At 52.4% G+C, this 26,241-nt stretch overlaps 1 protein-coding gene across 1 annotated transcript in view; it reads left to right on the plus strand.

Annotated features, from left to right (window-relative positions):
• The window catches only part of Hth (Meis homeobox homothorax), a 438,429-nt gene that overhangs the window by 333,673 nt on the left and 78,515 nt on the right, over positions 1-26,241 (plus strand). Inside the window, exon 11 of the mRNA XM_076906279.1 lies at positions 9,324-9,400. Within this exon, the coding sequence (XP_076762394.1) occupies positions 9,324-9,400 (77 nt within the window). The remainder of the gene's footprint in view (positions 1-9,323; positions 9,401-26,241) is intronic.

The following is a 26,241-nucleotide window of genomic DNA, read 5'->3' on the forward strand; positions in this document are numbered from 1 at the left end:
ACGGTGCCCCGTACCAGATGATTATACGGTTTAAATGGATAATTAAATAGCGAACGAAACTGACTGAAAGACTGACCGGGGATGATTGCCGGGTAGCGGCGCGAGCATGACCGTGGAATTGCCGCCCGGGGGCCCCTTTCAAGAGGAGGAGGAGGTTACGTTATTACACCCCACCTTCCTCCGCGCTGGCCCGTCTAAACCGAACGGAAACGTTATAATTATCCTGATTCCCACAAGTCACGACGCGAGTTCACGGTTCCGATTGACGTGGCTTGGGGGTGGGGTTCGAGGGCTGCCTCCCCGTGCGGAGACCTCGACAGAGGAAACGAGGGATTTTGTCAGTGTTGCGTCGCGCCATGACTCGGTACGTTTTCAGAGCTCGGTGGTCCGTGCTCTTGGTACCTGCCTCGAGCCTTCGCCATTCGTTCGAGGAGCCGAATGACACGTGGAAAAAGAGGCTAAGAGTGAAAGTTACATATATTTATGTAACGTTTTTGCGTAACGAGGCGCGCGTAACGAAATCGCGTAAGCGCGAATCGCCTTTGTCGAGAGCCCGCTCGATGGTGTCGCGGCCTTCGAACGTGGAACGGTACGTTTCTAGGATCGAAGGGATTCGTCGCGAAGAACGCGAGGACAAGATCGCAAGCGCGCGCGTCCCCGTGGCCATTAGTCGGGCCAGTTAATCGCGGCCAATGGATCCGCGCTGGGGATTAGTCGAGAGTAGCCGTCAGTCGTTTCATTAGCACGGTCCAATCAGCCCGATACGGCCTCTGGACGATCCTTTGGGGGAGGCCTAATCAATGAAATTGGGAGACAAAGCCGGGTCAGTGTATCCTGGGTCAACGGTCATCGGTTGTCGCGACGATTGAACGGCCCCACCACCGCCACAGGCACGACGACGCTACCTCGCACGGCACAATGAGGTAGGTGTGTCGTCGTCGCCACGTTTCCCGGCTCGTCCTCGCGCACCCTTCGAGCTTGTTCTCGGGCGAGAGCTGTGCGAGGATCGTGGGAGAGACCAGGACGCACGTGCAGAGGCAGCGCGGTCCAAGGGAAACGGCGCGGGGTACGCGGACGGTTCGATGTTCCTGGGTATATGGGCGCGAGCAGACCCCATGGTAGACGGGGTCGCGTGATAATGACAGGCTTGGGCGTCGCACGGTGATTGAGGTGGCCGTGTCACAGAGACCCGGTTCGACCACGCCCCGCAGGTCGCCGTTACCAATTCGCATCGATTCCTGGGACACCCTCTGCTCTTCGTTTCGCGCGAGGATAACTACTTCTAGGAAGGTCGCAGTTGGTTCGTTTTCGCCTGGTAATATGGTCCCCGGTGTGGACCACATCGGGTCGTCAGCTGCGACTGGAAAAGTAATATTCAACAGTGAAGAAAGTCAATTTTCTTGTATACAATCTCATACGAGGGTGGCAACGAATTTGTAGAAACGCGTTAATGGAAGCGTTGGTATTTCGTGCAGTTTGGAGCGTTAAATCGTAGTCCAGTTAAAATTTCTCCAGCCATTACGGTTGCTTTGGAGAACCATCGAGATTCGCCCGTCGTTATCGTGGATCACGAAGAATGGTAAAAGGGAAGAAAAGAACGGACGGAGGCCAGTGGCCCGGGGAATTTTTCACGCCATCAGGCCCGGTATGCGGCGCGGCGGAATAGCTGATTATCGAACGCAAGCAAGCGCGGCCGTCGCAGTGACGAGGCAGATTCAGGGACGATATCTATCTGGCAGATGGGGTCCCGCGTTCGCCCAGGTTCCAGCAACGGTTAGACACGTCGCGGTGCATCGCGGCGGCATACCATCTTTGGGCTTGGCTTATCTCGTATCGTTCGTAGCTTGCCACGAATAGCTCGTCCCCGCGGCCGCGTGCCTCCATACATTCCATTGTGTTTCGTCTGTAATTACACGGAAAGGGACGTCGGGCGCGTCTTCGTGCGGCCGGGAATGCGCCCCCTGCCCGTCGCCGATTCTAATCAGTGCCACGCATCCCTGATGGCTGAACCGTCGCATTGACAGCGTTCCGTGTTTCCGCATTCAACGTCGTAACGGCGGCGGCTCGAGCCATTAAGAGGTGTAGCGTGTAACCAGCGGCACCGCGAGCGTTCTCCAAAATTCACCCGTTTCCACCTTTGTCTGGCTGACACGGATACGCGATCTGAGTGACAGCCGGATTACGTTAATCGGGTTCCACGTTCGAAGACCACGTTCGATCGCTTCAAGTATCGTTTACACGACAGAGAAAAGTGGATATTCACATTTACAACATAAAGAAGGAGAATTATAAGGGGGCTTTTGAAATTGCTAATGTTTTTAAAATCTCTCTTCCAGAGTTTTCGTTCGAATCGTAAGAAACGATCGATCAACGGGGCCGAACTCCGTATTTTCTTCTACCCTACTCGTAGAACCGAGGTCACGGCTGAGAGTTTCATTCGTCGGACGGCCCAGGTTCCGTAATATCTTCGCGTAGACGATCCTCTCCTCTTAAAGGAAATCCCGTGGAAGTCCTTTCGACGTGCGCCAGCCATTACGCGCCGCCGTCTTTACCTAAAACCCCCCCGTTCCTCCCCACCCAGGAGTTTCCTTGCAATAACGGCACATTAGAGGATTTTAACGCCGAAATTGAATAACCCCCGAAGCGGTAACGAAGTTATGCTCGCTCATGGAAATGCCTTATATAGCCATCCACCGATGGAAGGAGACAGTCGGAATGAAGGTATTAGGGATGACTGACGCGCTGACGTCGCCTATTTTGTCTCCGCCTCTTCCTCGCGAGCCGTTTTCCCCCGTGCCTTCTCTCGCATCAGCAGAGACCAGCCAGCCAGCTCCCTCCTCGCCGCGTTCGAATCGGCCGACCGTAGCAGTTTCACTGGCAGCTTGACTCCCGTGTTTCCTTTTCCTCGCATTTTTCACTGTTTCGCGAGAGGGAAATTAATTTCCCTCGCGTAGCTCGCGTTAGAACTGAACTTTCAGCGCCGCGTGTAATTCCAGAGTTGCGTAATCGCATGGACGCTCTTCAGCTTACCTTGCCCCGAGATCCATGACTATTCGTTTACAAGATTCTCGCGCGAATTCGCTTACGTTTTAGTTGAAAGGCACAGTTCTATGGGATAAGAGTGGGAAATTCTAACATTCAGCTGCTCGCCAGGCAATTCTCTACCTTTCGACTGCAATTGTCACGCGAAGACAATAACTGCCAGTCTCCTCCTACTGTTAAAAATAAGAAACATCAGCGTTACGAAAGGGGGACAGCGTTTCCTAGTGCTCGCGAGGGTTAAAATATCACCGCTAGCCGTTCGTACAACAGACTGAGCGAAACTTTCGACTCGCGAGACCGGCTCGAAACGAACGTGTCTATTGAATAGACACCTTAACTTCGCGACTTTCACCGAATCTTTTCTCGCAGCGTTCCCGTCGTACAGAGACACCTTTGTCGTAAACCTGCCGCTCGCAATCAGTCTGCGATCTTCCGGCTGGAGAGCCTGGGAGTAGTTTCTAACATTCCCGCAGCGACACGCAGGTCCCGTGTAACCCTTGCCCCAGGCGGTGTTTTCGGCGTCCGTGCCGCGCGACAGGGACCAAGAGGGGGCGGGAATCGAGGCGCGTGATGACGAGGCGCGATCTCCGCTGGCTCCCACGCCCTCGACGCCCCGCTCGTTAGTCGTAGTCAGCAACGGTCGTCATCGACGTGTCATTCGGCACCGTGGTAGCTTGGTTACCGAGGGTGATCCAGGGACGACGACACAGGACCGCGAAAAGAGGGAGAGAGGTATCGTTGGTAAGCAGAGAGTCCGCCCATTCGACATCGAACAACCTGACGCAGCATCGGGAGAGCCGGCAAATTGTCGTGCTCGCGGCGACGCTGCGAGACCATCGACGGGTACCAGGCGTGGGTGGTGTCGAGACGATCGTTCAGAGGGCCTGGCTTCTTCCTGACAACCGGTCGCTGTATCGCGCGATCGCGTAACGAGGATACGTGCGCAATTGGTCCGATCGGAGGTTCAGGGGATGGAGAACCAGCGTGTACGATATTAGAAGAGTGGGCGGGGGTGTCGTCGTCGTCGACGTCGTTATCGTTGGGCGACTTTGGCAATTCCGCGGCGTGCCGGTCGCTCGGTTGCTTATCGAGGACGATTAATAACGGGCTCTCCTCCGGAGCTCGCTTCTCGGTTTCCTATGATTTATCGACCGTAGCCGGCTATTCGCGCTTGGAACAGGTTACAAGTTGAAACATTGCGCGATGCTAATGCGCGTACATTGAATATTAATAGACAGTGGAATTAGTTTTCTTCTTCTTACGGAACGGTGTCGGGTTCGCATCGAGCGAGCCAAGAGCGGAGGCCAGTGGGCGTGCGGGGGTATCGAAGGTGTACACCCGCTCGGATCTTCGATGTGTAATCCTTCAATTAATCTGACGTGGAATCGATTTGCCGTGACGTTGCCACGAGTAGTTCTCCTCTTTCGACCGTTTCTTGCGTTAATTCATCATCTGTGACGGCGAGGAGGCCGCGTGACAGTGACAGCTTCACCCTTGAACTTCATTTTTGCCGTCCTGTTGAACTTCTTCGAAACGCCACGGCCCCGTTCGACGACGCACACCTGTGGATACCTCAAGGGGGTACCCTCCCGTACGAATCGAGGATTCCACGATTCTACGAAAAGTATCGCGGTTTACGGTGATTTGAATTTGGGTCACGAACGATCTCATTGTCTCGAGGATCGTCTTGGGGAGCGGTTCGTGGAAAGAGGGCCACGGTTGTTTCAGCTACGTCTCGAGCTATCAAGGTGGCGGGGGCCCATGCGATGAGGTTTAGCGTACCGCGAAAAGGGCTCGTCTCGAGGCAATCGGGCTAAACTACGGACTCATTTACACACTTAGCCGGGCTTCCGCCTGGCTCGTTTCCTACCCCAGACCCGGGAGCAGCCGGAATGGTTTTCATATTGTCTTTTTATCGCTCGTTCTCATTTTATCGCTTGTTTGGCCGCCGACTCGAGTCATCCGCCTCGACGATTCTCCCAAGCGTTCGTCCGTGTCTCCACTCCGTTCTGATTCTGCGCTCGAAACGATCGCCATTCCACGGTTCCACTTCGTAGTCATTCGTCGAGGAATTTCCAGGTTGACGACCAGAGTAAATTTTCCGAAAATTAACACAATCATCCGTTTACTATTACAATCGAGTTACAGTGGTTCGAATGTAAACTATCCCTTTATACCTCTACTCCATTTGAACGCTATCTGCACCTGGTAAGTGACACGCGGAACGTTTCATTTCTTAATCGAGGAACGCTCGCGGAAGACACAGAGAGGGGAAGAAGGAGAGAGAGAGAGAGAAAGAGAGCGTGGCGTCTGCAAGATTCATTCAATTCACAGAGTGTTACCTGCAACTTTCTCGCAGTAATACTTTTAGCGAGTCAAAGTTGTGCATCGTCACGGGTGGCCCTCCCGCACGGGGGTGGCCGACCCCTCGTGGAAAAGCATTGGCCGCGGGGGCGGACGAGCCTGGCTACGAACGGACCGCCGCGAGCACTTAAGACTATTGTTTTCAATGTAATTGGATAGCTGCTGCCTTCTCTCTTTCCCTCTTTGCCCCTTTTACTTCCGCCCGCCTTCCGTTCCGGCAGCCACCTCGATCCCAGAAGAGGGTGGAAAGCAGTCAGCCAGCCGGTCCCCGTGTAGCCTCAACAATTATCTTGATTGTTTTATGCATACACCAACCAGGCGGACGCGACGCGAGCCAATGCCACGGGGATGGGAAACGGAGACGGTGGTCCTCGGATTTGCGAACGAAATACAAACCCTGTTCCTTGGACCTTTCTTCTTCGTTCTGTTCTATGTAATTAATTATCGACGAACTCGTCCCCTCTTCGAGTTTCTTCTCTACTTAAAAATTTATACATATAGATTTTCAATTATCTACCACTATGATAACATATTATCGTCCATAATTAATTAGAATTATTCGTAAACAGGAATGCCAATAATAGAATGCAAGATTCTACAGCGGAAACCTGAGAGAATCTTTCATCCCCCGTCTCTCGTCTCTGTAATTCAGCACCACAGGCTAGATCAACGATCGATGCCAACGATCAAATTCGCAATCACGTCTCAATCCACCGTATGGATGCCTCCGTTCCGCAGCTCGATATGACTTTGCGCCGCGGAACGGGTAAAGAGAACGAACGCTAGGTAGCCAGGCGAGATCCGATAGAAACTCCACGGGCAGACAATGCTCTCGGCCGATTTAATTAGGATAAGAATCGCTCGGATCGCGTATACACGGCCGCACAATGGGCTTCACCCAGCGACGAGGGGATGAGAGGGAGAGAGAGAGAGAGAGAGAGAGAGAGAGAGAAGAAGCCACGCTTCTGGTGCATGTATACCATGGCTCGCCTCCAAGAAACATGATATACAGTGGTAGCCAGGGAGGGCAGGAAGGAAGGGTGGGCCGTGGAGCGGGCTATACGGCGGTTTCCAAAAATACCGCAGGCTTCGGCAAAAAGTAACGAGCCAGGGGGTTGTCGGGTGGCACGAGGGACGGCCTGGAACGTAATACCGCGAGCGCCACGTGCTAATTATGTAAAAATATGATGCGGTTCGGCCGCCGGTTGCGGTGCAGCCGCGGGCTTTTATGCGCCAGCCGGATCCGCCGTGCGTCCTCAGCCGCTGAACGCCGCCGCCGCCACCACCGACGCTTGGCATCGGTCCGCGGGGCCCGATAGTCAACGTCGAATTTAATATTCCCGCGTCCCAGGGGGTGAGTTACGAGCCCGCGTGTCGCCGTGGCCGCGTAAAACCGGGCCTGATTTAATCGACTGCCCAGTTCCAAGGCGGTCTGCTCACTTTTCGCGCGGTACCATCCTCTCGTTCGGTGTTTGGTCGATTATAATTCGAGGGGGCTGAATAATGGTTGGTTATCGATGTTAAGAGATCCTCGAAGTATTCTTTGAATACAGGACAGGATGGAATTGATTGATCTGGAAATGTTGCGCGTAACGTTTTCCAACAGGAATTTCAATTAACCCCTGGATTTGTTCGGTGGGAGTTCGACGTTTACGCGCTCGCCCCCACGCGTCCCGTGATAAATGGAGAACAGACGGCGTCCGCGATTTGTTTGTTCAGCGACGACTTTAATATCGCGATGGTAGCTAATAAGAGATGGAAATTAAGATGCACGACGCATTGTCCCCGTGGGATCGCCGTTTCGCGTAGCTAGTTTCGCGTAATGTAATTAACGTGATTATCCGCGGATCGCGTGCGTCGTGTTTTTCTGTTCTTTTCCTCCTTTTTTTTTCTCCCTCCCTTGCAACGTTAGCTCTCCGCGTCCGAGCAGTTTCTCATCCATAATGCAGAGGAACAGTGTATTTGTACTGTGACAGCTCGTCCAGCTGTCACTTATGTCTTGTTGCGAATTAATACGGCTTACCTTGTAAAATATCCTCAGAAGAAGTCGCCGGATTTCCGACTGCAGTTTCGCTTTGTTCATTTATTGCCACGTTATATCATCTCCATCCGCGAGTTCTAAACACTTTAGAATATAGACGAAGGTGAGTTTGGCAGGGTCGGACAGGTTTGGAGAACCTTCGTTTTGATGGCAGAGATCGAAGTTGAATCGTGGCCCCGTGGAGTTTTCAATTTTCACGGTGAATTACCACGCCTTGGTTAAAAAGGGACGGCTCGCTGGTGAAGGCGTCTCGGGTCAGGGTTTTCGTTCGCGCGAGCGAAAGATCGCGCGCTTGTCGTACGTCTTCCTGTTGCTCGGAGCGGTCGGTGTTGCCGCAAGTGCGAAATTAATGCGAGCAGTAACTTCGCTGGAAGAACGATGAGATTTATACACGAATTTATGGACTCGCGCAACAAGACCGATGGAATAACCGAGGAGTGCATCATTTATGCATCTAGCTCCGCTTTCGCCGCCGCGCCTTTGAGCTGTTGCCAATGGCGCCTGCTCCCTTTGCCGCCGGTGTCGCGAGCGATCATTTTTTTTTTCCACGACGCTACGCGTGGGCGTTGAGGCATGTCCTGATCGAATTTTAAAGCGTTATTTATTTATCACTTCATTCTTCGACGAATAACAGCCGTATTAAGATTCTCGTACTTATGCTCTCGTTTTTTACTCCTCTAAACCCAGAATCGCGCTATTTTAATTAACCGCCATCGGTTTCGAACGCATCATTTTCACTGAAATCCATCGTTTGCATCATATCCGCAAGCTGTTCCCGTGGAACAGTCCATTTTGGCAAGGAAATCGAGACCCAAAACGTTATTACCACTCGCATCCCCTGGAGAACAAGCTTCCTCCAAGAAGAGGGACATTAAAACGCGACAAGAGGATAATTTACAACGACCCTCGTGGTAACTGGCTACGCTCTCTCTAAGCTCTCTCTGTTCGCGATCCACTGTAGTGCAGGATCATCGTTTCCACAGCTTCATCGCTCGCGGATCCGTCGATTTCGTTCAATAATTCGCGACGCGAGGATCCCAGATCGTATCCAGCGAGGCATCTGTTCGCGACGCGACGATCTTCCAGCGTTGACCTCTCTCCCGTATATCTTGGACGGTCCCTCGTAAAGTCCGTCCTCCCTGGGACTCGATACGAGCGTCAGAGAGGACGGATGCGTGCAACTGCACGAACGCGACAGCAGGATAAAACGCGCTTCTTCCTGCTGCGCGGGGAACAAGCTTTTTACCGCTCCTCTCTATCTGTCGCGTTCCTTTTTTCTCACTGTTTTTCTATCCCCCCCCCCCCCCCCCTCCTTCTATTTATTATCGTCGCTGTCTAGCAATAAATAATATTTCGCAGATGCGTTCAGACGACGCGACGCGACGCGGAGGCCTGTAATGCGGCTGCCGTCGCGCGGATAAAAGTCCCACCCCCTGCTACCCCCCGCGCGTCTATGCGCTCTGTGCACTTACCTGTTACGCGATAAATCACGCGATAAATTGTTTAAAAGCACAGGCTGGCCGGGAACGCGGAACGTCCGGACGTTCCCCCTCGCTTCGACGCCGTGTCGTCGTAAATAACGCGTAAGTTGTGACCGGCTAGCACCCCCGGATACGCTCGCGTTCGGTAAGGAAGATGTAACGCGGCTGCTACGTCGGCGAACGGAGCGGAGGGTGGTTCGCTCCGCGAATATTGAATCTGACGGGGTGGAATTAGAACTCTTACAGTTCGCTCCAATCTCTTTTCTGATGCATCAATTTTCGAATATTGTTTACCGTTGCGTCAGTGTAATCTCTTATATTTTCAAGCGTATAGATGTGTAGAAAGCTCCAAAGAAGGGGTGGTTGTTAAAGTTGGTGGTTCTCGTTTGTTGCAGCACCCGTACCCTTCGGAAGACCAGAAGAAGCAGCTGGCTCAGGACACGGGCTTGACGATCCTTCAAGTTAACAACTGGTGAGTGTCATAAGAAAATCAGTTTTATATCGAATTCTTCAGGAACGATTAGAAACGAAACACGTGGACGCGATATTAATTTGCATGCATCGTACTTAATTATCTTTCAAGACTTCGATACATCGTTGCTTAATAACCGAGGGCACTTTCTCAAACGTTCGTTATCCTTTTTTGAAAAATTGACTATTCATATGGAATTAATCGATTGATCGATGGATGAAGTTTTTAAAAATTTCGCCCGCGTAATTGCACGAGTTAAGAACACATCGTGCGACAGACAGCAAGTAGATCAAGCGGTAAATACCAGGAACTGTGCGTCGACCGCGAACCAGGAGACACGCACCGTTGCGCCTGATTTCGAAATTCTCGCGAACCTGTCCCCGCGCCGCCATTAAGACGGCATTGTTGGGCCCGTGGGATTCCTGGCGTGCCCCTTGTCGAAGATAAAGCTGCCGTTTCAATGGGTTTTCGCGTCGCGTTCCGATGGAAGGAAAGCGATCGAGCCAAGCGGAAAAGTATTTGACGTACTGGCGTGTCGGGCAGGAATTCAGGAATTCGATCTCCGCGACAAAGAGAATACACCAACGGCGGGGACATGTGTTTCTCTTTGATCCAACGTATAACTAGCGTCCCGACTGGCGACGATAACATAAATTTCACCGCGGAATATAAACTCGCCGAAGACAAAGAACCTATCAGAGGATTATTTCCCCGATATCTTTGCTCGTAACGCGCGAAACGCTTGTTTCTACGTATCTCCTCTTACGTAGGTTGGTTTTTAGTACGCACTAGTTAAAAAACGCGTCGTTAGTCCGTACCGCGCTTAAATCCGTTCTGTGTTAGTTCAAACTGATACCAGAATATCCTCAGCATTTTCTCCGCGGAACAACGTCTTCTCTGTGCAATTTCATCGCGAATGCAACGTCGACAATCACTAATTTCGATGAATCGCGCGAAATCGGAATCAGAAATCGCACGAAACTGGCTCCACTGGCAGTGGCATACCTCGCGTTCGATCTACCTAACACACTTCCCACGTTCCACATCCACCATCGTCACTATGTAACTTTCTCCGCGTCGTAAACCTTAACGACCCTCAGCGTCGCATTGTTCGCCGATTATTTCCCCAACCGAGCCACCGTCGTTCCTCCAGTTTATTCGTCGCTGCTCGAAGGGGCCCCGCTGGGGCTCTCGACCACACGCGTACGGCTACACCCGAGGTAACGACACGCGCATACCAAATGCACGTGTATTTATCCGCGGTGAACGCGCGTCGGGAATAAAACCGTAACACGAGCGTCGTCGATGCAGGCCCAGCCGCGACGTAACGAGACGGCGTTCGAAATAATATCGGCGCAGCAACACTTGGCAGCCAGGTAGGCGAGCAGCTTGTAAAACGTTTATGCCAGCCGGCTTTATGCACCTTTAATCTCAGCGCGAAGTGCCGTACCGGATTATACTAGCCGCTATTATGTAGCGATTTTACGATTTTCGTATCTGGGACGTCGATCGCGCGAGAGAGAAAGAAACAGAGAGAGACGAGGAGGAGGACCTGGTTCTCTCCTCTTCGCAGTGACTCCCGTCAGCCGTCTTTTTCCACTCTCTTCCTCCTGTCCCTGGGTCCGTTTCACCCGCTTGTTGCTCGCCATCCTCGTGCGTGTTCGCGTATCGCCACGGGGATACCGTAAATTCCGTGGAATTTTGACGCTACCGATAAACGCACTCACGAGCGCGTGTAGCCGAGCGAGATTTTCGGTTCCGCGCGCCATAAACGCGATAGGGAAAAATGCTGGACACCGCGAGTCCATTGCCAAGCGCAGATCCCGAGGGCCGCGCGTATCGCGTCGGTCGGGGCCTCGATCGTGGAGAAACGCGAACAGGTTGACCGCGCGGCGCACTCTCTCGTAGGTGGTTCTCGCGAACGCTTAGAATGCGGCTGCAGGTGCGGCTGATAAGCAGGACAAGATTCGGTTCGCCGCGGATCTTATATAGATCGCTTTAATGCGACCTCTAATTCGGCTCCTATTATCTGATCGAGGGGTTCGTCGGAATCTGAATAGTTTCTGCGATCAGGTTGTATCAGAGTACAATATTTTTTCTATTCATTGGCTAAGCTTTCAGAGGTTGCGATAACGAACAGAGGCATAATAGATTTTCCTTAGATGCTGATTGAAACTTTCATTACCATCCAATACGATTTTCTTGTCAGAAATCTAGTTTACGAAGAACGGAAAATACTTGAAGACCGTCGACGTGAAATTAGTTCAAGCCGCGGGTAGTTAGAAGCGTCACAGGGGATAAGATAGAATTTGTAATACACACGCGGAACGTTTCATCTGTAATTCGTATGCTGATTCGCGAGTAGAAGCGAAACGGGGACCAAGAGACGATAGACTTATTCGCGAGGGTACGTTTTCTATTAATATCATATTATCGTCCGTGTATCGAGGAGCATCGAGACAATAATCGTTAGCGAGGGCATTCCACGAACGCGAACGTGATATACGGTGCGTATTTACCAGAGGCTCGCCGCCTTCCGTTAAATGTCGACAGATTTTTTTTCGCGATCCCCGTCGGTCGCTCGAATTGAAAGGACGAGAAAGAGGAGGGGCGCGGGGTATAAAGGAGAAGAGAAAAAAGGGAATAACGCGGTCGGGATTCCAGGCAACGACGGCAAAGATACATTTTACGGTCGTTCGCGTTACCTTGCGGCAATTTGCCGTACGCGGAATGCCGGGCGAAACGATCGCAATTAATAAGCCGCTGCCTTCGTCCCTCTTATGATTCATAATGATACGGTTAATCGTTCGACTGCTGTTTATGGCGGGCTGGGATTAGTCTCGCGGGATGCGCCGTCTTTCGTCTCGTTCCGAGGGAAACGCGAGTTTAATTGCCGATGCGACTTCTCGGGATTATCGCGAGCCGATCCTCCAGTTCCCTCGATGGTTGATGGGGGACGACGCGTGCGTACAACGGCTCGAGTCGTTTCAGCCGATTAAACGCTACGCCGATCGAATCTGCGTCTTATAAATTTCTCGAATTCAACATCGAATGGTGCGATTACTGTTCAACTTTGAAGCCGGGATCGAGCGGCTAGTTTCCTGGAGTTCGCCTTCCGAATGACCCATTTATTGTACTTTACGACGAACAATTCATTTAAAAAAACGTGCACGCGATTATCGAATGGAACGAGCAGGGATCAGCGTTTACAATGTCATAATTACGCAGGCTCTTCGAGGAGTCGCGCGTCGCGGAGAAAAGATAATTCCGCGTGATCCGTTGCGTGGCAGAAAGGGTTGAGACGAGCCAGAGAGCCAGCCACCCTCGTGCAAGCTTAGTACGTCCTGTCCCGTGAAATCCTCCGTTTCTTCGAGTTGATCCACAGCCACCGCCCCCTCGCCCTCCCGTTCTCCATTCTCTTTACAGAGGACGAAACGTTCCCCTTGGCTCGTATCTCGCTATCTTGATAGATGTTTCCGCGTAGCACCTGCGCCAGCATCCGAATTACACGGACCCCTGTTTACCGTGACGTTTAAGCGCCCCTCCTCCCCATCCCTTCCCGCTTTTGAACAAGTTCTCGGAAAACCCGCGTCCCTCCAGCCTTCCGTTCGCTCGGAGAATTTTCGTCGCCATCGCCTCGTGGGATTGCGCTGAAGCTTGAATTTGCTCGCGACCGTTTCGTAGCTTCTTCTGAATTTATTCTTCCAACCATTTCTTTGTGTCTTTCACGACGTGAAATAGCGATAAAACGAAAGTTGGAAACGTTATCTTGCGTGGATTCCTGTTGCGTTGATAATGAATAATTAATAAAGGAAATAGGCCGAAGAAATCGAATTCATGCGTGGTTCGCTGGAATAATCCCTCGAGACGCTTCAGATGAAATAAACTCGCGCAGATTAGAATTTTTCTCCCCGAGGACGTAGCTCGCGTCGGCTGGTATTTAAGTGGTCCTCGCGAGCGCGATCTCAGGTTCAGTAAACCCCACCGGGGATCGAAATAATCCGCGTTCCCGTTCGGTGTCATCCGCAGGGGTGAATCAGCGACGTTCCCGCGGCCGGATATAAAATGCGAAACGAATTGCTCGACGCTTCCCGTCCTCGTCCGCCCCTCTTCCTCCGCCAGCGGCGGTCCGCGCGCGCGGTTGGTCCCGCAGCGTCTGCTCGCGTCCGCGTTGCACCGCGACGCCACGGAGACGCGGGTGGTTTGCAGCCGCGTATAAATAAAATCGTCGCGACGTTCGCCGCGGAACGTCTGCTCGCGAACGGCTGGCTGGTGCAACAAGAAAAAGCTGGGAAACGCACGATGCGGCAAAAGGAAGGGTTCGCAGCCGGCACGAAGAAGGGTGGCGGACGTGGACCGCGGTAATTGAGCACAAATCAAGTTTAAGGAGGCCTACGGCGATCGGGAGTCCTCCCTTTTTCCCTCTTTCTTTCTTTTTATTAACGGCCACGGGCGTTAATATTTATTCGGTCCACGTTCCGCGCGCGACGCCCACGCGATGCCACGATAATTGAGCGACCGCGTCCCGAACGGTGTTAATTGCGTCGCGGCGAGCGCGACCGCATGCGCCGGGGGAAGAAAGACGCGCGTGCATCTACGACGCGCGGAATTTTTGGCAAGCCTCCGTGTTTACGCGCCGCGCGGTGCCGCCAATATTTTCTCGACGCATCTGTCCATACCGCTGACACGGCCCTCCTCGCACCCTTGCCTCGTAATTAACCGTAACCAGTGTCCACGCGCAAATTAGTAGCGCATAACTTTTCCGCTCCTCGACACCGGCTCGAATCCCTCAGAAATAACCGAGCCTGCCCGGCTGGCCTCGCGGCGAGGTTAATTAACCCTCTCGGGAACAAGGGAACAAGCCTCGCGATATTTTTCGCTGCTCCCAAGCGGAGGAATTAATTCCACTTGGTTAGCATCGAAATGAATCAACTCTCGATACCAACGAAACGTAACATTACGGTGGACAGGTGGATATATATATAACCCGCGAGAGCAAGGCGTACGTGCATGTGTCGCGTATACATAACGGCCCCATCGTCACGCTTTAATCCCACGTGAAGCGATCTGCGAAATTGCACGAAAATGATGAAATTGCCGCTGTCACATCGGATCTCGTGACTTCATCGTGGCCCTCGTGAAACTTCGCCAAGGCCGTGGATAAGAAAAGAAGTCGCTTGCTTTCTTCGTTTTCTACCTTCTTCTTTTTTCTTCTTCTTTTTTTTTGCTTCTTTTCTCGCTCAGACCAAAACTACCGCGACCGTGATGTATGCATCGCGTGGGTGGGCAGGTATAAGGGCGCACGTAGGCGGGCCACGGAGCTTACGAGGCTTGCACTTGCGCGGCCGGCGAAGTGTATGCGCGAGCCATGGCAATTTCTTCGTGGCGCGATAAGTTTCGTGATATATTTCGCCGGGGGAAACTCATGTTTCCGTAATGCAATTAGAGCGTGGCCGTTGCACCGTGGAACGTTACCTCGGACGAGGGCTACGTTCAGGGACGGCTGCGACGACGGCGTCGACGGTGGCGTTCGCGCTTAGAAATAGCTGCTCTAATTAGAATGCCCGAGACAAATGAAATAATTCGTAAATAAAACGCGAGCGCGCGCCTGGCGAACGGAAGTCCGCCCTCCGCCACCCCTTTCTCGCGTTCCTCTTCCACGGGTCCTCCTTCGCGCCTCGCCTTCACCCCCTCTCGTTTCTTCGTTCCCTGCGCCGCGATCCTCTACGTTTCTGCTCGTTTATCCGGCTCTCTTTCCCGCCAACGGTCGCCCACAATTTTCCGTCACATATATCAGCGCGGACAGTAGTTAGAACCGTTGCCAGCTTGTTACCGCGTGTAACCCTTCGCGATCCTCTCGCGTGGCGCGCGAGCAGCCCGCTGTAACTTACCGGGAACCGTACGTCGCGGGGATGAAACCGCTCTCGAATTGAGTTCAAGACGGAATTTATCCATCTGCCCCGCGAGGGGGAAAAGGGGATGTTTGTTATTCTATTTGCGAGCGCGCGCTCGCAAGCTCGATGATTAATCTCGCGGTTTAGTAAGCAGCTTGATTTGTAGGATGATATTCGGTGTTTATGTGCTGTTCGATGGCATTGAGTAAGGGGTTGTAAATTACGTTTAAGATCGAGTTTCGTCGGGATAGAAAGAATCTCCGTTTTTCGAAATAGCAACACCGAAAATACGATAAATCGTTTTTTCTGATGTGATAAATATCACTCGTCTAATTGCTATTCCTGTACCGTGTAGTTTCTTCTCTCGCGTTAACATCCAAATTCAGTAGTACAATCTACCATTATGGAAACCTCGTTCGTCGTTGTCGAATTTCTTAAATTTTGCTTCCAACAGCGCGATACGAAAATGTGTCGTCAGTTTACATTTCTCTGCGCAGTAGCGAAAGAAACGTCTTCTCAAGATTTCGCTTATGCATCGAACTCTTGTTCGCACAGCCATGGTACGCGACTGTCGCTACTTTCGTCGAAGACCTCCCTGTTTCTCAGTGGCACAAATGCGTACTAATATTCCCGCTAATTTAACCTATCTCCCCCTCTCCCCCCTTCGCCAGTGTTGTATCTGGCTAATAAAGCAGAGGTTATTTATCGACCTGCCCACCCTCCGGTCCAGTCCCTCCCGAACCACGTGCGGCAGTCGCCACTTAGGCCGTTTATTCCAACCGTCGCGTCCACCGCGTTTTTCCTCGCCCGCAAATCCGCGGCTCGCTCTATTTCGTCGAAATAAGTTTATCGTCTAGGCCGTACGTTTCGTCGACACGTTCGCGCGCGTTGACGACGTTTTTCGCCGCCACCAGGAAATAAATTTATAGGTCGTATACCACCGCGTCCACCCCTCGAAGACGCGCGCACTTTCACAGTTTCATTGCGGTCTTACGCTCTACTCTCCGCGATACTCGAGAGCTTAAACGAATCGAACAAAACGAAATACCTGCAACCAAACCGGACTACGGATACTTAGTACCAAATTAGATCTCTATAGACGCGAGTAAATTGATCGCGTTTAAATAGAAACAGAACTCGAGCTTCGGATATAACGTCCTCGCCTAAGTCGTATTTATACAGAGTCGCGGTATACACCACGGTTAATTGAATCTTCAATGAACCCACTCGCGTGCACTTTGCTCGAACATAGTCATCATCGCGAGAGTATCGTCGCAAGAAAAAAAAAAAAAAAAAAAAACGAAGCACGTTGGCTACAAATTCGAGCAAGTAGCGAGCTGCGTCCGTTAATCAATTTCCAGAAGCAACCCCTCTGGCAGGTGTCATTTTGCTCTGCTCTCCAGCAGGCTGTCGGCGAGTATCGCGCGACGCCGCGGTGCTTTCTTTCCTCGACATCGGGTCCGAAATAATTTTATCGGCCGGGGCCATTTATTCCCGCGCCGCCTGCCCTGCCCTGCCGCCGCGGCGCGAGTCGTCGGCCCGTCGGGGTGTTTTTCTTCGCCGCGCGGGACGCGCGAAACCCCGGGTTTGCTCTATTTGAGCGGAGGTCGAAATAATTTTATCACTTACAGCTGCAGCCTGGCTGCCGCGCGACGCGCCGTACCGATGTCTTAAGAGGATTTCGATGTTAACGGACGCGAGGAGCGATTTCGCTTAAGCCCCCCGAGACGACGCTTAATCACCGCGCGAAATTTACCGCCCCGTGCCACGGCCGTCCTCCAAGAAGGGGAAAAAGAGCTTGGCACTCGCTTGGCTCGACCTCGTGGAGCGACGTCGTTCGTCCGCACCCCTCCGTTCTGCGAGGCTTCATCGATCTTTCAGTCTGCACATCGATCGCTCGATCGAACTTGCAGTTGCTCGCCAAAGGGTTCTATTGTTGTGGAGACTAACACACACGTGTCAGGATTTTTACGAACAGATTCTTGGTATTTCTACGTTCACTTCGATGCTGGATATTTTAATACTATGTTCAGAAAAGTTGCTCGTAATATTTCACGATGGAGGATTGATTCATCGTAACTGTTTAATCTGCAACGAAGTTGAGAGACACGCGCATCATCGACACCCCTCGACACGACGTTTCTCAAGAACCACGGCTACACGCGCGCGTATCCAGCGTGTTCAACAACGTCCACACATCCGGCGCGATTGAAGGTGTCCAGAGGGCGATTTCGCATCCACCGTCCGCCGAAACGAGGCTCGCAAGCAACCCACCACCCTTCCGACCCCGCGTCGCCGTTGTCGCGGCTCCTCGAGCGGATCGTTAACATCATAACTGCACGTCGTCCCGGTAATTTAGACCGTTGTAAAACCACCAAGCAGCCAGCGTCCCGTTGCGTACGTTATAAACGCGTGTACTCCACACATCCCCGCGCGTGCACGCGCGCCGCTGGTACACACATGTTACGTATATCCGAGCGTTCGGCTGTAAGCGACTTGCTAACGAGACATTTCGTTTTACAAAATCGTCCGAGACCCGGGAGCCACGCGAATGGGGCCGTAAATCCCGGGGACCGGATGTTAATATCCCCCGCCATCCCTCTGCGACCGCCGCGCCACGGCTGCGCCCGCCACCCCGCGCGCGTCGTTCGCCACGTCGACGCGCCGGGGCCATCCTACTTTGCCCGCGTGTTCGCAAATATTGTTGCGCCGTGCCGCGCGCGGATGTCGCAGTTTTGAGCACAATGGCCGTTAAACGTCACTTCTGCGGGCTCGCGGCCCGAACTAATCTCTTTTACGCGTTCCGCGAAAACGTTCCCGCGCGTCAGCGTCCGACGGAACGACGGCTGGTAAATCATCCGGTCCGCGCGGAGGTGGGCGCGCGCGTTGCGCGCCACCGCGTGCACGGGGTTAAATAAGACGTGGTAATTGAATACCAGCCGGGCTGAAGGTATTCCTTGGATCGAGCGAACGCCACGGGGCTCGACGGTAACGAGGAAGTCGGTCCCATCGGCGGTCGTCGGACAGGTTTACAGGGGCTGCTCTTTCTCGTCCTCGATCCCAGTAGGTGGGAAAGCTGCACGCGGTTGTTGTTTGTGTTTCCGTAGAAGGAGCGGTTCGCAGTCGAATCCGGTTAGATTAGGCGATTCGATTAAACGCTGGGGTTGGGAACGTTCGATTCGTGGCAAATTAGCTCGTTAAGGGGTAGCTGAAGATGGGAGACTCCAGGCTCGTGGAGACCCAAGTCTTTCAGCGATTCGTTAACTATCGAATGAACAGTGTGCTCTAAAAATTATATACATTTTTGCAAGACCAAAGGGCATACAAGTTACGTTTCCTCGCGAAGTTCATAGGAGGATGTGCTCAAAAAATTATATATATTCCTGCAAGACCAAAGGGCATGCAAGTTACGTTTTCTCGCGAAGTTCATAGGAGGATGTTCGACACGCCTCGAAATTGAAGTTGATCGCGAACGGTTTCCACGCGCGACAAGGATCCGCTGGTGGAATTCCGCAGGGTAACCGTAGCCCTCGACGCTCACGCTTGGTCGAGTCGAAAATCTTGGGTACGACCGTGTACGGGTTGTCAGCGGCGCGAGAAAGGGCCGCGGAGGTGATGGAGTGACGCGATACCAGCGCGCACCGGTGACACCGCACACCCGGCTGACTTACGGTCCCTGGCATCACCTGCTCTCACGACGTACAAACGAGCTTGATCCGCGAGGCGCGGAGAGCTGCGGGTGTTCCGCGCGCGATCGATGACGCCTTCGATAAAAGCGGACGGAAAAAGGGGGATGAAGCGGTCGCGCTTGTTGCCGCGGCGTTCGTCGATCGCAGCTGGATCGTTCAGCGTCTAGTGGATTAGGCGGACGAATTGTCAGGCGGCAGATGGATCTTGGTTCGCGAAGGATCGCGATGGAAGATAGGGACGACAGATTTCGATCGTCCGGGTATTTCATTGAACACTGTCGCGGAGGAACAACGAAAGGGGTGGTTTATTGTACAGCACTCTTCGCATGGAGGTTCTGCGAACTTAGAAACAAGCAGATGGAGCAAAATCTGAAGGGTTACAGTCACATACGCGCGGTTACAAAGGATCAACAAAGTTTCATCGACGTTCTCAGAAAGTTTTCAGTCTCGGGAATAATTAAAGGGAATCTCGAGAGAAGAGAACCGTTCTAGGTGAAAAAGAAAAGAGGCAGAGCAGCCGTGACAAATGGAAGAAGTTAATGAACTCCTATTAACCACCTCTCTGGCCGCAAAGATATCCGAAGAATGCGCGTCACGTTTGACAAACGACGCGAATCGACGTGGCCCCGTGAAGGGTGGTTCGTCCAGCAGGAGAAATCCGAAATCGTATAGTACACGTCGGTGATTCGGACTCATTGGCTGGCTTCGTGTAACAATCTCATTTAGCCTTGCTCGCCACCCTCAGCCAGCTCGCAGGCTGACGTCGTTCCTCTCTCACTCCCTCTCTCTCTCTCTCTCTCTCTCTTTTTCTCTCATCAAGCCAGTCGACCGCTTGGAAAGTCCCCCTCGCGCGGTGGTAGGACCGCTGCCATCACCGCGTCCCGTATAGCGAGGCAGGAAACCCTCTGGGAACCGTGGCGGGGGTGGGTACGAGTTGGATATCTAATTAGCGGGGGCTGATCGGTAATTACTACGATTAATCAATCCGTTTTCCATTTGTGCGCGCCGCTGCGCGCTCGGCTATGCGAAAGGGAGAAGAACCGTGCCCGCGAAGGGGCGAGACGCGGCGCTGGTAGGGCGGCCGCGCGGAGGAGTACGCGAGAAGAATAGGCGTTCGTGACGAGCGAGGCCGTGAGAGGGTGGAAAGTGGTGTACGCCGGTGAAAGGGGCACAAGTCGAGAGGGAGAAAAGGGGTGCGCGCGCTCTCTGTGGATCGAGGTTGTTCCACGGTTCCGGTGGTAGTTTCGAGATTGGGATTGTCGGGCTTCCGGTCAATTAAATCCCGACAATGAGCCAGCGTTGTAGAGCCAGCGGTCCTCCCGAATTCTTCTCGATCGTGGATGTTGACCTGTGAAAGTATTGTAATCACCGCTTGCTTTACTTTATCTAACGTGTCGCGAAGGTTTCAACGTTGAAGAATGGGTCTCCGTCACAACGATCTGCCATACAATCGCTTCAGTTGAACTGCAATTAGTTAAATTATACTTAACGACAGCTTGCACACGACAGTTCGAGTAGGTTTGGAAACAGGGTAGCTTTATGGGTCGTCTAGTAGTTTCCAAATGTGAAACGAGGAACGCATCGCGAGGGCGACATTGCCAGTCGTGGTACTCGTTCGCGCGGGTGAGAATTAAGGACGGAAGTGATCGATATGGGGGGCTGTCACGTTTCAGCGTGTGATTCGATTAGGCTATTGCCACATCGTGCCCCGTTCCAGGGGGGAGAAGACACCGGCGAGATTGAAATCGTAACGTGTCTCGATTTCGAAACGAGCGAGTGAATTACACACCTCCCGCTTCCTCGAGGACGATTTGCATGCGAGGCGACAAAGCGGGATCCTGGCTATGAGAGGTGCTGGTCCTACGAATATCGAGTTAAACGCGTTCCAATGAACGGGCACCGCCGCGCACCTACGCGAGCCAGCGGCGACCGTCACCGCTCGAAGGAGGGGATGGAAGACGGAGGTGGAGGATCGGTAGCGTTACGAGATTGACCGGGTCAATATGCATACGTTTCGACCCACTCGACAAACTTTTATTGCATTACGGCCCCACACGTGCATTCGCCCCCTTCCTCGGCTCGCTTTACGCTCGTTGAGAGCCGGCATTATCACTGGCGTAGGCAGGAAGGACGCTTTTGGCCCTGACAAGTGCCAGTGAGGTCACCAACGGTGCCCTGGTTCATGCGCGACAATGGAAATCATCTGGCGACGAATAAACGTTCCGTGGCTATCCGGAGATCAATGTGAGATACGATCAACCGCATTCTTATCGCGCGTTCAGAAACCACCAGGTTACCTCGAACAGAATAAAACCTACCATTGTTAAGCAGAGTCACATATTATTACTTTAACCAGGATAGAATACATTTCGAAGAGTAGAAAAACGTTGATACTTAAAAAGACTGAAGCGTGTTAAATAAAAGGATCATCAGATATAAAAATACGAAGGGTAGTCGATGGTACGCCATTGGATCACTGGCGGATCCGGTTAGAAACAGTACGCTAATGTCATATCGGGAGAAAGAGAGCCGCAGTAACGAGCGAAACGGGGCGTCATGGCATATGGATCGAAATCTCTTGATGCCATTAGCCCCGACTTTGTAAATAGTTTTCGCTCGAAGAATAACAGCGGCGTCGGCTGCGTAGGGGTTGTAACCCTAGACCCTCCGCACAGCCTCCATTCTCTCGAAGCGTCAACGTAGCCGAAGAGAGAACGCCCTTCCGAGCGAAAGGAGCCGATTGTGATCGATCATCGGGGATTGCTCTCAGTCTCTCTCTCTCTCTCCCTTCCTAACGCGCGCTGGCTGTTTCGAGGAAAGGGTTGAAGTTAGCCAAGGGGGCGGCGTGAACCCCCGGTTATTTGTTTTGCGCGAGAAGATTATCGCGTTATTACGCGCGGGACGAGTCAAGGGTCTCTCCTCTGATCGGCTTCCAGGGTCCCCGGTGTTCGTAGACACGCAAACACTTGGCTTCTCGAATTACATTCCTGAATTGGGGTTGGACCACGCGTAATCTTCGTGGAAGCTCGTCCAGGCGCAGACACGTGTTCGACGTCCTCGAGGACGGCGCGAGGGTAATTACCCTTTCGCTAAATCGTTTGTCTAATCGCCTCTCATTTTTCGAAGAGGGATGGGACAGACAGAGTCATCGACACTGTGCGTGGATGACCATTCGTTTTAGAAATTCGGAATTATTAATTAATGGGGACAGCTATAGACCTAAATGACGTCATTTCCATATAACTAAGCATACTATACAAGAGAACGCAGTTAATAATATATAATGACATAGCATTGCAATACGAATATAAAATTACAATATTAATAATACACTACAGTATCGTCTTCTCTATACCCAATCTCCTTCTCTCTTCTCGCATTTTCTGCGATCTCTTCTTAACCATAATCTCAAAGTAAAGAACGTATCACAATTGCTCTTAAAGCATGATCCATTCAAGATCAATGTACACACGAGAAATTCCACCAGTCCTCCGTTGCTCGGCATAACTACTCGTTCCAGCTGCTAATTCCCCTCTTCACCAATTAATCTCATCTACGAGCGCCTCGTCTCACTCGAAACCGAGGAGAAGGTACTCTGCTGGTTGGCAAACGTCCTAGTTGCCCGTGCCCGGCGCAGCGTCCCGTCGTTTTAAATAATCTTTAACGTCATCTCTCGGTGGCGTACGCAGAGACGTGGAACGGCGGAATCGCGGAGAGCAAAGGAAGAAGAGAGCAGCAGCAGCAGCAACGCGGACCCGGGTGAAGGTGGAGAAGATGGGCCGGGCCGCCTCGAAGCCCTCGCAGAGAGTGGAAGAGCCGTTGAACAGGGACAATGCTTTCATCATTGCCGCTCTTTCTTTCATTCCCCGTGCCGGAGGTGGACCGCTCTCTTTCGCCCTCACCCTCTTACCCCTTTCTTTTTACGCTTTTTTGCCCGCAAAGGATCCATTGTCGTTGGGTTGTAGGTGGGTACCGTCAGCCGGTAGGTATCAGTGTCTCTGCCGCTGCCCACGGTCGGGGGATGGATGAGTTTTGTAAAAGTCCCTTCTTCTTTCCCGTCCTTTGCCGGGTGGTTCCAACCACCTCCGTCCCTCCGTCAGCCGTCCTCCGGCTCGTTCAACCATCCCAGCCAGCCCCCTCGTCGCAGCGGCTCGGTGTGCGCGCCGCGCTTTTAAAAGCCAGAAACGGCCCGCTCCGCCGCTCTTTTCGGACGGGGCCGCTGCGATTATGTGCGCTTCAGGTAGATGACGCGCACGAGCGGGGCCAGCGGTGGGACGAGCGACTCGCCGGGCGGACAAAGTCGTATCGGCTGAAAGGAAGAGGGTCGCTTTTGATTCTAATTCGTTGTCACAATACCAGCGCTTCCTCCCGTCCGCGCTTGCTGCGAGCTTCGTTCGTTCAAAGTCGACTCGCTTTCGGTGTTCTCGATAGCCTTCTCGTGGGACCAGCCGTGCAGCGTTTCGAGTTGACGTTTCGTGAAACATTACAGCGACTAATACAGATGTCCCCTCTTGTTCTTAATACTTTTCGACTCTTGCATCGCGCATCGAACGTGGAGTAGTTGGTGTTGCGTTTGTTAAAGAATTGTAACAGGATGGATCGTTGCGAGCCACGTAATCGTCCGTTCGATGTCCATCGTCCTGTTAAACCTGAGACGCAACGATGCAAAAGGCGCACGCTAATCGGTGGGGACTCGTTTATCACGCGACACACGGTCGAGTGACTTCCCGATCTGACAAATCCTCCGTTTTCATCCGACGTGCTCCCCCAGCCGAATGAAGACGTCTTTCGGTGTATTACCTCGCGATTGTACGATGATTGTCGTCGCGAAGCCCCGCGGGAGGCCGGCAGATGTTTCGCGGCGACCCAATCAGACGACCCCCGAAGCGGTGCGCGACAATCAACCATCAAACAATCTGCCACCCTCCGAGCGGTTTCGTTGCCCGGATGGCGAACCGAAACACAACCCTTCAGCCTTTTCGTGATCCCATCCTCAAGTGAGCATATGCCTCCGCGGCGTGGAGTGATTATTTTTCACCTCCCACACGAATGGGGGTTGCAGCGCAACGTTAGGGCGCTCATGGCTCACTCACGCAGTTTATCGATCTTCTAACATAGAATTCCAAAAAAATTTCGTCTTCATTAGCATTAAAAAGCTATCTCAAATGTGCAAGTTAGCGTCTTAGACATTCTACGAGAGGGTTGAAATTATGAAAACTAAGGGTGGTTCGATTATTGATTAATAAAGCTAGCATGGTTACATTAGCAGTCACTTTCCAATCGCCCAAGGACCCAAGTCGGCAACTTAATGTTCTTCGCGAACTTCGTTCCAGCTTCCTCGATCCAACCCTTCGCTAACGGAGTTCCATTTCGCTGTCCTGGGGACTGCTGCCTAAGCCGCTTCGTAACTCTTCCTTTGCCCACGGTGGTAACTTTTAATTTCCTCCGAAGAAAGGTGATTCTAATTTCCCAGCTTGCCCACGGCCTATATATATATACATACATATTGCGGAAGTTTTACCAGGTCGGACTTCATATTGCTTCGGTGTGCAACCGCCCCAGACCCGGCTGACTTAACGCTTGTCTACCTAGTTTAGCGTCATCCCCGCGTTATTAAAGACTCCGCCTAGGAGTGTTATTACGCACCGGGAGCAGGTTATTACGATGTTGTCCGTGAACTTTGCGCCGCGGATTCTCGTTCCACGACGATGACGATAGTCCACGATGATGAATCGCTCCGCCGCCCCGCGCGCGCCCCTCTTTCGCCCTGGCCCGCGAGCACCGGGTTTCTTGCTTTAATTCCGCGCGGTATTACGAGCTCCCTAACGACGCGACGTCTTCTTACCCGCGCCGTCGGGAAATGAGGAAAAAGTCGCCGCCCGGATGGTGATTTACAAAATTGCCCGCCGCTAAGAAACCATCGCCGGCATGACTGGATTAACGTTTGCGACTTCGCCTTCTGACAACTGGATTTACTAATGAGACGCGGTCAACCATCCGACTGCGTGGCCAACGATTCCACCGTCGCGTGTTTTTCGTCTGGAAAAACCACGTGAAATTCGTTTCGTTGCGTCGATGTCGCGTGGTCAGGTAGCAAGAAAAGGATTTGCTTTACCCTCGACTTTTTCCTAATATCTCGCGAGAGAGTACTTACCAACTATTGCTACGAAAGTGTTTCGATATCCAATGACGGTGATAAGAAAACTAGACGAGCTAGATTCGCGATGATAGCCAAGTCGAACGACGATTCCAATCAAGCAACGGTGACTCTCTGTTCCATCGAACAAATCGTTCGACAGCGTCTTCGTTCCTGAAAAAAGCTGCGCGAGAGGATCCTCCAGAGTCGCCTCGAGAGTCGCGAACAGGACGACGGTGTTTCGTACGTCGTAAAAGACAGCGGAGTCGCTGGTTAAGAATACGCGTCCCGGTATCTGCGGCACGAGAGGAAGGAAGGCGGTCTCTTGTTATGGCGCTGGTGAAGTCCTTGCTACGCCATTCGGAAGCTCGGTTGATGGGCCATGTAGCCGTTATTGTCTTGGGACGGCATCTCGTACCGTTAGCCGGGCTCCTTACAGCGTCGTTGACCACACGTTCGATAACGACAGCCCTGGAAATTGTTAAAAACGTACGACTTCACGGATTCCACTCGAATTCCGTGCCATTCCTGTCTCCTTCCTTTTCTCCGCGTCTGGCTTCGATTTTACGCTCGCGCGTTCACCTGCACGGCCCTGCCTTTAGCTGGACGCGGAGTCGTTCGCGAGGAAGGTTCACGAGGAAAGATAACCGAGTCTTTATTAGACCGTATATTACGGGGACTGGCGATGGCTTCCGTCTCGACGGAGTCTAAGTTAAGCGGATAACAATATATTTTCGTAGCAGGATCACGCACCTGCGTTCCAACCCTGGAACATCCCCCTTTCTTGGATGTACTCGTTTTCTCCTGGACTCGCGCTCCATTCGTTAATCCACGTCTGGAGCGACGCACCAGTGTGCGTTTAATTTAGGGGTGAGCGTAGAAGTAGGCGAATCGCTCGAGTAAATCTTCTCGTGGAATCTTCTCTCTTTTCGTCTTCGAGGAGAATTGATTCAATTATCTGCAAGCGCGATGTGTTGTCTCACATTCGATACTTCTGCATCGCGCAACACCTTTCCCACTTCTCATCCTTCCGATGTCGTAGCCAATCTCTTGCATTCTATTTCACACATCACTTCCGAGCTTACGCGTCCTCCTTTCCGCATCCAGTATCCCACTTTCAAC

Source organism: Xylocopa sonorina, chromosome 13 (genome assembly GCF_050948175.1).
Source record: "Xylocopa sonorina isolate GNS202 chromosome 13, iyXylSono1_principal, whole genome shotgun sequence".
In the NCBI taxonomy this organism is placed as follows: Eukaryota; Metazoa; Arthropoda; class Insecta; order Hymenoptera; family Apidae; genus Xylocopa; species Xylocopa sonorina.